The sequence below is a fragment of the Lissotriton helveticus genome, chromosome 1_1 (genome assembly GCF_964261635.1).
Source record: "Lissotriton helveticus chromosome 1_1, aLisHel1.1, whole genome shotgun sequence".
Lineage (NCBI taxonomy): Eukaryota > Metazoa > Chordata > Amphibia > Caudata > Salamandridae > Lissotriton > Lissotriton helveticus.
The window spans coordinates 1,460,553,815-1,460,569,007 of NC_136057.1; the positions used below are offsets into that span (position 1 = coordinate 1,460,553,815).

General features: G+C 42.5%; 1 protein-coding gene across 5 annotated transcripts in view; it reads left to right on the forward strand.

Moving 5' to 3' along the window:
- Positions 1 to 15,193, forward strand: part of LOC144827899 (breast cancer anti-estrogen resistance protein 3 homolog) — a 167,561-nt gene that overhangs the window by 99,249 nt on the left and 53,119 nt on the right. For all 5 annotated transcript variants that reach the window (XM_078686064.1, XM_078686078.1, XM_078686071.1 and 2 more), the window contains exon 3: positions 7,780 to 8,213. In XM_078686064.1, the coding sequence (XP_078542190.1) occupies positions 7,780 to 8,213 (434 nt within the window). The remainder of the gene's footprint in view (positions 1 to 7,779; positions 8,214 to 15,193) is intronic.

Below are 15,193 nucleotides of genomic sequence, written 5' to 3' on the forward strand. Positions count from 1 at the left end.
GATGGGGGTGCAGGAGCAGGCTGTAGACAGTCTTAAATAGCCTGGTTTTCAGTTGTTTTCTGAAGGGATGGGGTTGCACGTACCTTGAAAGGGAGCGTATTCCACAACTTTGCAGCAAGCAGGGCGAATGAGCCTACTCCTTTTCTAGGGATTTATAAGAGGAGAGCCCTGGACGACTTGAGCGATTTACTTGAGCAGTTAAGGGGTAAGACTACCAATGAGGTGTTTCGGCCTTCCTCGTTGAATGCTCTGTGTGCCATGGTCAAGGATTAGAAATTGATTCTTTTTAGTACCAGGAGCCAGTGAAGCGATTTGAGGTGCTGTGTTACTGACTGATTGCGGGGAACCCTAAGAATGAGCTTCGCTGCTGCGTTTTGCACGACCTGAAGACATTGCGTTAGGTAGTGTGGGAAGCTGAGGTACAGAGCGTTCGCATAGTCCAGTCTCGCTGTGATTAACGCATGAACAACTGTTTTGCGTATATCCGAAGGAGGATTTTCAGAGATTGAAGCGGAGCAAAGCACATTGCAGCTTGAGCCGGAATCTGAGGACCGAAGGAAAGATGGGAGACAAATGTTACTCCCAAAGTTATGCAGATGATGGTGGAGCTGGCGAAGTGTCTAAGTCAGTGAGCCACCAAGAAGGCCTAGATGGAGTGTGAAGTTCCAATAATCTGGGGAGGTTCGATATATCAGTGTTAATTTGAAGGCAATTCTTTTAATCCATATTACTACTGCAGTAAGACAAGCTTTGAATCGTTCTTGTGTAAAGGAGGTTTTGTTGTTGATAAGTCGCAACACGCATAAGTTGCGTATCGTCTGCATATGAGTCAACACTTAATCCCAAAAACTGAATCAATGAAGCAAGTTGGGACATATCTTTCACAGGGCCCTGAGGTTCCTCACCACAAAAAGTTTTTGGCTGCAGCAAGCCAATCGATAATGTATTATGACTCCGAAAACTTTGGCTGTCACTAGGAGTGAGGTTGTTTGTCAGTTTCCCAGCACCAGTGAATTCCTCAAGACCTGAGAATAATCTCTCTGAACGTTTTCTGTTTTCCCTCTAAAAGTAGTGCCCAAGGGTGTAACTTGGTCTGTAAGATTGGAGGGGGTAAGGAATGAGCTCAGATTTCCCAAAAATCACTCTTGATAGAATGTTAAAATAGATTATAAGCAAGCAGGGTTCATGAGAGGGGCTTTAGGATCAGTGGAAAGGTATTGGTGAGAGTACTAGGTGAGAGAAAACATAATATATATATTTTTTAAATGACTTTATTGAAGACTTTTAATACAGAGAGAGGGAGAGAGAGTGTGTGCGTTTGTGTCTGTGTGTATGTAAAAATTCCTAGTGAAATCCGACAGACAGCTCACCATACCCGACTGAAAGCACTATGCCCAACTATTTACCAGAAAATACATGTATTAGGGAGGTGTAACACCCCCTCCCCCATGAAGCTACGCCCCTGGTACCGCCTAAGCTTCTGTACCGCAAATAACTAGAAAACAAGGAACTCAAGTTGCTGTTCAGTTTCTAGTGCTGTCCCCTGGCACCCCATAACGCTTATCAGTTGGGGTCCAGTTTATTTATTTATTTATAAAGTTTTATATAGCGCAAACACGATCCCGAAGGATATCAGAGCACTTTACAGTAGGCAGAAGGAAAGAACAAGGGGGTAGTATAAACATCAACATCAAATGGGAAACAGCAGCAAGAAAAATAAAAGGAAGATAGTACAGAGGAGATGATCCATCGCTTTTGGGTGGCGGGATGTTGGTTACAATTGGTACAGCACTAGCACACATCCACTGAGTTAATGAGAACTTTAGGGGTAATTAACACACAGCAATAACGACTTAGCCTATCTCCTTTGACTTAACTGGGGAACCAAAATGCTTAAATCAACCCTCCTCAGTTCTCTTCAGCTCCTTGGATAAACTCTCTCTTTCCATTCGTCCATTTTTTCTCTCTCTGTCTCTCTCTCTCTCTCTCTCCCTCTCACTCTCTCACTCTCCCTCTCTCCCTCTCCTTCTCCCTCTCTCCATCTCCTTCTCCCTCTCTCCCTCCCCTTCTCCCTCTCTCCCTCCCCATGCCTGCTTCATTTAACCTCTGGAATCTGGGGAAAGTGAAAGGCAACAGGAGTGCCCCCAGGCTTTCAAAACCAGCCACTGGGGAAATGCCTGGTGGAATAAAATGCCTGTCCAAATCCAGAAGCGAAGCTTATTCAAACCATTCGCTTTTATTACAAAGCTCTATACAAGAGAGGTCGGCAAGTATCAACAGAAAGCTATCCTTTCATGTCCTGAATCCCCCTTATGCTCTGTACATCAGTTTCTGGCGTCCTTCCCCCACACTCGTGCCAGATTAGGAGGCGGCTCCTTCTCTTATGTGGCTACCATCATCTGGAAGCTCCTCTATCGATAGGCCAGAGTTCGGATGTCACTGCCTTTTAAAAACAGCTTTAAACCAGTTTTTTAAAATCCTCTTATCTAATGTTCTATGTGGTACTTCCATACCGGGGCAGCTCTTTTAGTATCAAAAGACCTCGTATGGGTAACGGCGGCGCTTCTCAAAACAAATAACCAGAACACGTCAAAAAGGTACAAAAGTTACATTGTAAAATCCCCCTGATTAAAATGTAAATAACTGGTCAAGCTCAGTTCCCCAAGAACAAAAACTTGGATCTATTGTAAGCACTCACTGACTGTGGTCAGTGTGGTTTGCAGTACCGCTTTCAGCAATACCAAATCCCTGTTAACTTTCTAGGCGCTAGAAACTTTTCTGAGGTCATATTTCGGCCCCAAAAGCTGCTGGGATTATGTATTTTTTTATTGTTCCTAATTTTAACTCCCCTACACTGTGCCTCAGGTTGGCAGTAATGGGTTCTCACCAAAAATTAGCGCATGATGCTTACACCAACTGCTTACATCCACTACTGCATTTAAAGATCCAGGGATGACCGTTTCCCCAAGGGCAGAGCCACTGTCAGCTCAGCTTTGCTGTTAGAGAAATCGCACCGGTGCAACACCGACCGCTTACGGAGGATTGGACGGGCAGCCATATTCAGAACGGGCCACCCAACACCATTTCTTCCATGTGCACCGAGTAAACACCCATCACGTCAGAGACATTATTTTTTTATTCTCTGAGAAAAATAATAGATCGCCGCGGGATAGCGGACCGGCCAACCCTGTTGACTTCCGCCATTTTGGTATTGGATTGGATTGTAATTGCATTTAATTAGCACTTACTACCCCTGACGAGGCGTCAAAGTGTTTTTTCAGTGAGTAGCACACTACTATGGAAGCCATAAAAGATTAGTGGTGAATTAGTATAGTGAAATATGAAAGTAAATTGAGAGGTGGATATTTTAGTCTGTTATTTGGATTGAGAAGAATAGTGGAGGGATAGAAGAGGTAAAAGGTTTGCATTTATATAGTGCTTGTTACCACTGATGGGGTGTTAAAACTTTCGGTGAGTAGCACGCTACTTCAGAACTCATAAAGGATTAGTGGGGAATTAGTATAGGGAAATATGAAATTCATTTTGAGTAGTGGGCATGTTAGTCTGTTATTTGGATTGAAAAAGAACAGTAGAGGGATAGAAGAAGAAATAATTTAGATTTTTTTTGGGGGGGGGAGTTCATAGCAGTAGGAGGGGTTTGGGATGAGTTAAGGGGGTGGAGGAGGGAAAAGTCAGAGGGAAGGGTTTAGAAAGGCTTGTTTGGGAGATCTGAATAGTAAAAGAGGTATGAGATAATGCAAGGAGGGGTAGAGGAGGAAGGAGTCTGGAAAGGGTTATTTTGGGGATTATAGTAGTGGTACGGGGTTTGGGATGAAAGAGACAGTGGAGGTAGAGGATATATTGATAGAGGTGTATGGTGAGAAATGGGGTGGTGCATTTGAAAAAGTTGTAGAATGAGGTTTGAGATGAGTCAGAGTTGAAGTAGAGGATATATTGAGAATGGTATAGGGTGAGAAATAGGGTAGTGCATTGAATATGCTGAATTAGAAGCAAAGTAATAAATGTATAGATACATACATGGAATATATATATATGCATGCGGAAGGTAATATATGTAGATTAAAGTTGCATTTAATAAACTCTGGCTTTCGAGAATTGTTGTAATTTAAATTAATATATTTTAATTTGTTTTTATTCTTTGTAATTCAATAGTGAAGCAACTGTGGATAAATATGATAAAAGATGTACTTATTACGGATCACTTATATACATGTAAAAAACATAGAATAATGTACTTGTAAGCCCTTAGTAAATGGAAAGCCTGGTATTTAGGGCAAGGAGGCTAAAGAGGGTCCCCCAGCAGCTGCAGCATGTAGTGAGTAGGAGAAGTTTTGTTGAAAAGATGCTGACTTGGGGGGGAAAAATTTAAACATGTGTGGCAGACCGGGGTTAGGCTGGAGCAGGTTACACCTCTGCTGCCTTAGCTGTTCGGCGTCCTACCCACCATAATCAAATGAGCACATAATTCTTTTCTGAGTAGTGTGTCTTTACGGAAATTAATGTTATTATGTCCAATTATTTAGTAGTATTTATCTGCTTTCCATTCAGTCTACCATTTCCTTGAGTAAGCCGATACTGCTCAAACGACCTATTTTTCAATAATAGAAAGGGAAATGTGATTATGCAGTTGGATTACAATAATAGCTAAGACCCAGCGACTCATGATGTAAACAATGGCACCGCCATGTTCACTTCCTATTAATCGATGACTCTCACAGAACACAGAGATAATGCATCACACCAATAGCATCTAGCATCCTGCTTAAGAGGTCAAGTTCTGCTTGCGGCGTCGCCTGCCTTTGTTACCAAGTCCCTTTAATAGGCTCGTAAGTGGACTTATTACATTTTTACATACCTCATAGACTACAGACTGATTTTTCTTGATTTTCTGTAGTTTTTGTAATGAAATGTCCAAATGTATGAATTCTCCTACCAGAGCGTTTCAGTGCTTTATTCTTTAATTTGTTCTAGAGCGTTCTGGTTAATATCTGGCTCCCAACAACCTCTGACTAGGGTAAGTCTCTGAGCTCGGCCTGTGCCACCTTAATCTGTAACTCCCTCAGTGTGGGCTTTGTGGGAGCTCTTGTTAAGACAGTGCTTAATTTTTTAACAGAATAAGTGCCAGGGCCCTCATCAGGAGGCCAATGCAGCTTACACTACCTATTGCCTCATTGCCTGCCAGTGACAGTACAAACATTCATGCTATCCAAAGCCTCCAAAGCTATAAAAAATTATTTGGATATTAGGTAATAGTCATTTTAATATATATTGAATTGATAAACAAATGTTGTTGTGCTCATCTCTAAATAAAACAAACAGCGCCACCATGTGGCAGGCTGTCATAAGACCTGTTGTTGGCAATTAAGTGCCTTTCCCAAGCACCGGATATCACAGTCTCAAATTAAGCACTGGGTTGAGAGCATTCAACATAAAGCCACTCTTTCATTCCTTCCCTCCAAACGAACCCTCACAACACTACCTCTACTACAGAAAATATTCAAGTACAAGAATGCAGAATGTCTCAGTCATGACAGAGAATGGTTGGAAACAGAGCGGGTATGTTGATGTGGAGAGGGCTGGTGGTGACTTCTGCAGTGGGGTAGCAGAGAAGCAGCAGCCTGGGGGCTGGGACCACCGAGGGCATAGGGGGCTGTAAGTAGGGGTGCTGGGGTGCTACAGGAACCCCAAAATAATCATGCTGAGTTTCTGAAGATGAATCAGCAATAAAAATGGGGTTTTATCTTGTCTCATTTCCTATGCGTTCATGGATAGAGGTCAAATGTCAGGTATTCTGACAAATTGCTGCTTATTTTTTAACATGGAGATTGTGGTTTACTTTTCTTTCTCTGACTGCAAATTGAAACCCTTTTGTAAACTGAACTATATGTCAATCTTGCTGGAGTAGATGCAGTGTGAAAGGATCGACTGTAAGAAGTCAATCTTTTTTTAACTCACAATAAAATGTAAATGTCTGTAAATGAACTGTACACACATTTCAAGACATAGTAGCAGTTAGGAAAGTTCAACTGAGGTGCATTTTTTGAAATTGTGAAGTGTGATGAAAAATAAGGTTTTAGTAGGATCTAAACAAATCAAGACACTTTACTCATTGATGCACACATGCTAAATATTTGCTAAAGCCCACATTTCATGCATCATCTTTTGTGAGTTATATAGTTTTATCAGTACAACTGCATGCTTGAGCAAATTCAGTGCCCATTTTAATGTGCTGTCTTTAAATGAGAATGGGCTACCAGACCATGCTTAAGGAACATATTTGGAACAGAGTGCTCCAAAATGCATCCCCGGCTACATACTACACCCATACCACTCTCCTGCTGAAACATTGTGGTTCACTTGCTACACTTATTTCTTGTGTAGTGCTTAGATTTTTGTCACAATCCCTATGACGTCAGTGAAGTAACATTGATGGCAGCACTCCCAATCTGAATATTGTTCCAGCCCCATTGAACATGGGGAGTGGGCGTCATCAAGCTGGATTACTCTGTCTTGGGTCACCTAACAGAGTCACAGAGACAAGGGGTGCAAGGCCCCCTTATCCTTCAGAAGGGAATATCCAGCCCGGGTCAAATGGTGAATTCACGTGACCAGAATCCTCCTCTGCCCTTCTGCTCTTCTGTTAATGGTTCCAAGCTTACGGAAAGGGTAGGGAATTGGAATCTGGATTTTATTGCTCTTGTCCATTCCCCTGATAGCAAAAAAGTGCTCCATGTCTTTCCCTAATTCACCAACTCTCCCTCACAAACAAGCTAAAATCTAAATGCTCATCTCTCAATTATGAATTAGAGGCTTCTGTGGAAAGCACTGATTACATTATCAGATCTTGCCTTGCATGTAAGTTTTGTGTTATTTCTAGTTATATGCAGTGCATAATGTTTTTTCCCTTAGGAAAGCACCATGGGGGCTATTCACCCCATGCCCATGCTTTAGAAATTAATTATTGAATGAATGAATTTAAAAATTGCTCCTTGAAAAAGGCTCCAATGAGGTACAACCCGTCTCAAGGGAAGGCTCCATTGCTGTACCATGGAATTCAGTGAATGAGAAGGCTCGAGAGATACGCTGCTGCCCTTCTCGTACAAGGAGCCCCCAAAGAGATCACTCTTCCCGCTGCCTTGAAGCGCTGTTCTGTCTCCTCGCGCTGAGACCTCAGAAAGCCTCACCCCAAGAACCCTAAAGTGGTCCTCTCCAACTATTGAACCCTGCACTCGCCCTCTTCACATAAAGAACCCCGTCGCAATCTGCATCATATCTGGTTTCCCTGCCCCCTATGAACCTTAGGGCCACTTGCCAAATCTAGAGCCCCTTAGCTGCCTTCCTCATTTCAAGAACCTCTGGGCGCCCCTCCACACAGCTAGAATTTCATAGATGCCTTCCTCACCTCAAGAAGTCCCAAGTGGCTCTCAACACATCTAAAATCCTATAGGAGCCCTCCTCATCCTTAAGAACTTCGGAGTACCCCTCTACACATCTAAAACCCCTTAGGATCCCGGCTCACCTCAAAAACTCTACAGTGAACCCGGTCACATGAAGACCTACCGAAGGTTCTTCTGCCTACTCATATGTAGGACTCATGAGTGACCGTGCAGTCCTTTCATAATAAGTACATTCCCCATGGCAGTTTTCTGTACTCAACAAATAAAGCACTTCAGAATAGTCCCTTTTCTTCTCACAGGAAGTACCCAGTGCACCCTCCTCCTCATGCAGTACATTGACTCCTATTGGTTTTCTTCCTAGGTGGCAGATTCATTGGTTCAGGAGGATGGTGACTTTCTGATCCGGGACTCCCGCTCCAGCCCTGGTGACTATGTCCTGACCTGCCAGTGCAGGAACGAGGCCATGCACTTCAAGATCATCCGTGTGGTGCTGCGACCACGCAAAGGCTACAGCCGCACCCTCTTCCAGTTCGAGCAGGACCAGTTCGACAACATCCCGGCCCTTGTACGCTTCTATGTTGGGAACCGTAACCCAGTGTCGGAGAACTCCGGGGCAGTCATTGCCAATCCTGTGGCCCGGCAGACTCCCCTGAGGCTGCTGATTGAGAAGTATGGTCCCCCATCCCAGCCACCTGCCGAGGTGATAAGCGCCCCAAGGAGCTTGCTGGAACCGTCCCGGAGAAGAAGTGTGCGTGCCTTGTCCACAGCAGACCTAGGTGATATCACCCTGTTCAGGTGAGTGTGAGACACCGCCCTTGACCAGGTAGGAGAAAACTGAAGAACCATCATACCTAAATGGCTTTCTGTCGAAATATCAATACATAAATATGGACTTACCAAAATATTGTAAGCGAAATACAGATGACTACAATTCAATGCAGATAGGTTTAGATACATAAATGTAGATTTACTTCTGTTAACTCCATGTACATGTTCCTTGATGATATATATTGTCAAGGTGCATAGATGTGGAGTTTAGAATAGCAAGTCTGTACTTACCTAGAAATACCTACCTAAACAATAACTTGGTTGATACTTTTGTCCTCTACATTTTGACATACAAATTTAAACAACCAGACACAGCCACACCAATGTGCTTCAATCCCGCAGGGCTGCTAACACGAGCACGACACAACCTTACCAATCCACCTCAAGAAGTGCTGTATACTACTGCTCCATTGCTGAGACCCACCACAGACTCACTAACATCTGTTGATGTCCTCAATCCTGATGTCTTACACCCTCTACTGCTTCAGTTCTGACATCCACAAACACAGCACTGCAGAATCACTTCAGTCAGTGCTGCCACCTGCTATTCCAGCACTACGACCCAAACCCAGTTCCACCAGGTAAACTAGAACCTGGCTTTGGTCTGACTTTGGAGCCTAATTTAAGAAAGATCCATAACCGAGCCAGGACCCTGCCTTTTACCCTTGCCTATGTAGTGCTATAAAGGAAAAGCAAAAACATGCCATGTATAAAGGCGTTGGAGAGCTGTTGCACGTTTTTATGGTCTGGCTTGACGGCGCAGCTGTCTCCAGACAATTATGTGAGCATCACTAGAGATTGGCTTTGGCTCCATCCACCTACTTGGGAGCCAGGAGTACATGTTTGACTGGTCAGAAAGTGTGTACTTCCACAAAAAAAGTGCTTGCCCTCCACACTGCTGTGAACATTTTGTTTATTTATCCAGTTGCCTAAGCTTGAACTTTCAGAGCCACACATGACATTGGAATACTATTAAACTGTCTTAGATAACTAGATAATCTATGTTGTTTATCTCTAGCTGTAGCACATATGGAAGGAGGGCAGTCATCAGCCTACATGGATTTGTAGGTCTGGCTTGATAGTGCAACTGTCATCTGATATTTTAACCAACACCAATACTATTTTACAGTTCTTTGCTTCCACACAAATATATATCAATTCACTTGCTATTTACTTGTAATGCTTCCCATTGGCATACAATATTCCTTTAAAGCAAGACCTATTGGCATTGCACATGCTTTTTCTTCTCCCACTCACTTTGCTGTTTACAATTCATTAAATGTAAAACAAGAAAATTAAACTGTTATATTCTGTGTTTGAGTGTAAACAATGGGGCAAAAAAACAGGCTCCTTCAAGGGAGTTACAGAATTGTAATGTAAGTAAAACATTCCGGAACGTGGGATGGTGATGCTGGTCATTTGAGTGCCGGCCTTGCCAGGGTGGGACGTGGACATTTCATCTTATACGTTGACGCCTGCAATTTCGTTCTAGCAGACTGGCGCCTGCTGCACTTGGCACTGCCAGCTGTAATCTGAGGACATGGTCCGATTAAAACAAAACAATACAAGGTCACAAAAGAGCTCTCTGCCTTGACTGTCCTATTGAATTACATATCTTAAGGCGTTTATATTGTTCTGAATCAGTGCTGTAAGTCAGGGAAGGCCAGTAATATTATTATGTAAATGGAGTACTTTGCTTTCCCTACATTTACGTCTGTTAAGAAAGACAACAACCAGTGGCAGGAAAAAGGCATTTCCCGTAGCTTGATTGCGACTCTGGGCCTGATTCACAAAGGTAAATTTACATGTGTAGATTTACTCATGTGTAAACCTAATACTGCACATATGTGTACATCTACACTTTTTTGCAGTTTTTCGTTACTATTTATCATTTGTTAAATGTAGACTTATAAATCTCCACCTCCATTTGAGCCTCCTACAACAAGCTTTACAAATGTAAAGGTATGACGAGTAATTTTTCACACGTTGGTGGAGATCCCCACCACCATGGCGGGAATTTTCCTATGAAAAAGTATAGGAAAAAATATTAGTTTATTATTCTTTAAGATAAATTATTGAGAATGGGATTGTATTAAATATAAATGTTAAATAGTTTTAAAAGTTTATTATAAATCTATAACTATTAAATAAAATGGCATAGCATGTTAACTAAATTAAGTGTGTATTAACTATTAGTTAATTAAAAGTATGTATTTAATATGTACATAATTCCTATAAAATAATTTTACAAAAATCCCACCCATGGTAACATTTGTATTTTTATATTTAATATATATTAGATGTTGTTAAAAGTTATGTGTAGAACTTAATTACATTTGTTTCAATTTTTAACAAAAGTATAATCTGATTTTAAGTTTACTGTTGTCTCCACCTAAACTTGGGAACTACCCAGAGTTCCCTGCTTTATAAATAAATATATATACATATATATGTATATATCTATCAAGGTCACAGAGGTGTATATATATATATATAACGCGTTATATACACATATGTATGTGTGTGTGTGTGTATATTACCTACTGGCGGTCGCCAGTAGGTATATATAGTTAGGATTTTTTCTCTATGGGTTTTTTGAAAATTCTATGTCTAATAACTTTGGCGTTTGTGGACGGAATTGGCTGAAATTTTCAGGAAAATGGCACATTTTGTTTCTGAGCAGCCCCTGAAAATTTTGGGGGGGTTCGTCAAGGGGGGGCCGAGAAAAAAGGGGGGTCCCAAAACGCGTTTTTCCCATGTTAATTTCCATAGGGCGGTTGGCCTCACTTTTAGCCCGAACGGCTGAATGGATTTGCACGAAACTTGGCAAAATTGTAGGGACTGGTAGCCCGATGTGCCTTTTGTAGGTCTCAATATATGTGCTCCAGTGGATTTTGAGAAATTAACGTTTAAAAAAAGATATATATCTGTAACAGCGGACCGGGCAGCGCTCTGGTTCGCGGACTTTTCGCGCAACGGAGCTTTGTGAAGCGAAGCTGATTGGTTCTCCGGCGTCTGTCAACATTCCAAACAGTCCGTAGCGGCCGCCATCTTGTCTCTCGGTAGGATCGAGAGACAAGAGGAGGCCAAAGCGAAGGGGCAAATGACCATAAGGGGGCATAGTACATTGTCGCTCACCCCCTAGGTTTGATGTGGAGGTTTTAAAAGGGACCCGCGGGGCAAAAAAAAATAAAAATAATAATAATCGAACAGCTGAATGGATTTGCACGAAACTTGGCAAAATTGTAGGGACTGGTAGCCCGATGTGCCTTTGCTAGATCTCAATATATGTGCTCCAGTGGATTTTGAGAAATTAACGTTAAAAAAAAAGTATATATCTGTAACAGCGCACCGCTTCGCGTACTTTTCGCGTTACGGAGCTTTGCGAAGCGAAGCTGATTGGCTCTCCGGTGTCTGTAAACATTCCAAACAGTCCGTAGCGGCCGCCATCTTGTCTCTCGGTAGGATCGAACAGCTGAATGGATTTGCACGAAACTTGGAAAAATTGTAGGGACTGGTAGCCCGATGTGCCTTTGCTAGGTCTCAATATATGTGCTTCAGTGCATTTTGAGAAATTAACGTTCAGAAACAAGATATATATCTGTAACAGCGCTCCGCTTCGCGGAGATAAAATTATATGTGTATTACCTAGCTGTTGCTTTTGTTGATTATTTTTTATTTTTTTTTATTTTTTAAGGATTGTTTATTGTGTTTCATAATTTATTAAACTTTCTAACGCGGCGCGTCATATGACGCATTACGCGACAACGCAGGTCCAGAATATAGTCAAAATGTCTCCACCAACCAGCGGACGGCACACAACCCCTTTCAGCAGGCTAAATAGTTCTGTTAAATGACAACAGAAGGGACAGGCAACAAGAACCATCAGTCAAAGAGGGGAGGGCAAGTTCTTCTCTACCGGGTCACGTTGGAGCGCTACCGGAACTGATCGAATTGGTAGTCTACAGTGTTTCTGGATGTTTCAGACTGAAGCTGGCGTTAGCATGAGAGCACCACCATTTCGTAGCTCCGTCGTGGCCATTCCACGAGCAATCATGCTAGGCGCTCCCCACCAGAAGCCTGCGGGAGTCGGGGGGCCCCCAAGACTTTTGTAGAATCTTCAAGGATGAGGGGACGCTTTCGAGAATGGAGCCCAAGCTCTAGCAGACAAGCGTCCGAGTTCCAAGGTGTCGCAGGCCCATTTAGTGGACCACGCCCAAATCTGAAGAGATGGCCGCCATTTTGAGAGTCCTGTGGCAGCCGCCTATCGCTGCACCGCAAGAGCGGGAGCAACTCAAGTACATGGTGAGCGAGACGCTGTAGTCGAAAGAGCGGGCGGTAAACAGCTGAATAGCGGAAGAGGCACAGTGTAGCAAAAGCGGGCTGAATGGCAAATGAAACGGAAAAGGGGTGCCCCACTACAGCGTGTCTTTAGGTGAAACGGATTGTGGGACAAGGTGAAGAATGGAAGAGTCACCAAAAGGAAAAAAGTTCCGCTTGACCCCGGGAGCCGGCCACCTATGTCGGGGGCGATCTCAGGCCACACCAGGGCAACACGACTTGGGGAGGGGGCCGGGAGGGGGCCGGAGCCAAGCGCCCCCTCCGAGTCCGCGACATGACACCGTCCCTCGGGGGCCTCCGTCAAGCGGTTCAGGGTGGCACCGCATCACAACAGCCCCCACTTACTTTAAGAATAGTGAAGATGAAGCAATTGCAAATAGGCTTCAGACAATGTTACAAGCACTCCTCAAAACTTTGAACTTTCAGAGTGCATGAGTTGGGACAGCGAGGGGTGATTTGGTTTCTCGGACTGTTTTTCTGGTCTCTCACCACTGGCATACTTTAACGTTTTCTTGTTTCTAGGACATTAATAGGTTTTATCATTACGTTATGTTATCGTTTCTTTGTTTGTTGTTTAATAAAAGTTCATGTTCATCAGTGGCCTACTGATTTTCGTTTTCCTATTTTTTTCTTTCCAGGTTGTTTCATGGTAAAGTTTCTGTTAACAGGATACAGTGATCACTTCGTTATTATTGCATATGTCCTTTTCACTAGGGGTGCTCTCTGGTCGGGCCAGATGACGTATCTCTAGTAAATGGTCCGGGTGAAAAAGGTGCATCAATCAGTGGGGAGTAGATAGGCATGACAGATTACAACGGGGGAGAAAGGTCCGCATTACGTACCCTTTCACTACTTGCAAAGATTTTCCTACGTTTATTTGCAAACAGGGAATACCTCCAAAAAGAACTAATTCCCAAACAGTCAATGTTCGGACAATCAATCAATCAATGAGGAATGAAATAGGTACGACGTGTTAAAGGCTTGCGTTACCTACCCTTCACTATCTGCAAAGGGAGAGAGAATATTCCTATTCTTCCTCGTTTGCAGGTAGAGAAGATCCTTAAGAGAATTAACTTCGAACAATTCAATGCTCGATTGAAAAAATCAACAAGGGGTACTGTGAACACAAATGAACGCCGCTTATGTACATACGCATTGCTATTTTCAACAGGTTGTTCCTAATGTTTCTATTTTAGCGAGGTCAAAAAGAGATCCCATTAGTGGCCTACTGATTTTGCTCGATTCCTTTTGTTTTTTTACACGATTTTTCGCTATCTGCAAAGACTAAACAGAGTATTGCGACTCTGTGCTTGTTTGTAAATAGAGAATGAACCAAAGAGAACAATCAATCAAATGGAGAGAGAAGCAGGCACGACGTATTACAAAGGGGGCAAAGGGCTGCGTTAACTACCCTTCACTATCTGCAAAGAGAGAATACTCCTAATAGAAATGAGGGGTGGGGGGCAGCATTCAAAGCAGATCAGTGTGCATAAACACAAAAATGTTTTTACTTACCACGTACTTGACATTCGACAGCTTATGATATTTGCTATTAAAAAACCATTGAAATTCACTGAAAAAACCATAGGTTATAGACCATATATAGTTAGGAATTAGCATTTACAAAACCTTGAAAATTCACTGAAAAAACCATAGGTTATAGACCATATATAGTTAGGAATTAGCATTTAAAAAACCTTATTTTACTCACACAAAACCATTGAAATTCCATATATAGTTAGTTGCACTAACTATATATCGCGCACCCGCAATCCACTGCTGATCATGTCACATATTACATCATTCATGACATGGTCAGTGACATCACTGATGACATCACTGATGACATCTCAAATGACATCACTGATGACATCACTGATGACATCTCATTTGACATCATTCTTGTGCTAATACGATAAACCTCTTCAGACTCTAATATAACCTTAGATACACTCAGTGTAAACAGACACTCACACACTGCCACTTATCCATGGAGTTACTCACACACCCAGTCAGTCATGCAAAGAAACAATCTCACCTCCATTTCTTCAACTATACAGTTAAACACACCTTACTTATTGAAACATATACTAACACATATTTACTCTCTTATACAATCCCTGATACAAGTTCACAATGATCGATACAACCACTCACTCATTCAGTGGCTCTCATGCACAGTTATTTATATATGCCAACTCTCACATGTACTGTGTTTTACATATGTACTTACTATGACATGTAGCATTGAGATATCCATTCACTCATCAATACACTCATGCACACAGTCAACTGCCCATGTAGCTGTTTCCACATGCACTCTTGAACTCATACACCTAGTGAATAAACTGCTCACACATCTATGCATAGAGTCACACACCTTCCAGCCACCCCCACACAAACTCAATCTCCCATAGAAATACTTGGGCAACCAATTAATAACACATATAGCCTCTCGTATAGCTAATGATCAACACATGCAGCAGTTACAGAACAACAGACATAATGATGCACAAATTAAGACAGTTTAGTCACTAACCCATGCATTCAGTGAGACACATTTAATCACTCACTCATACAGTCAGTCATGCACCTACTAAATCCTT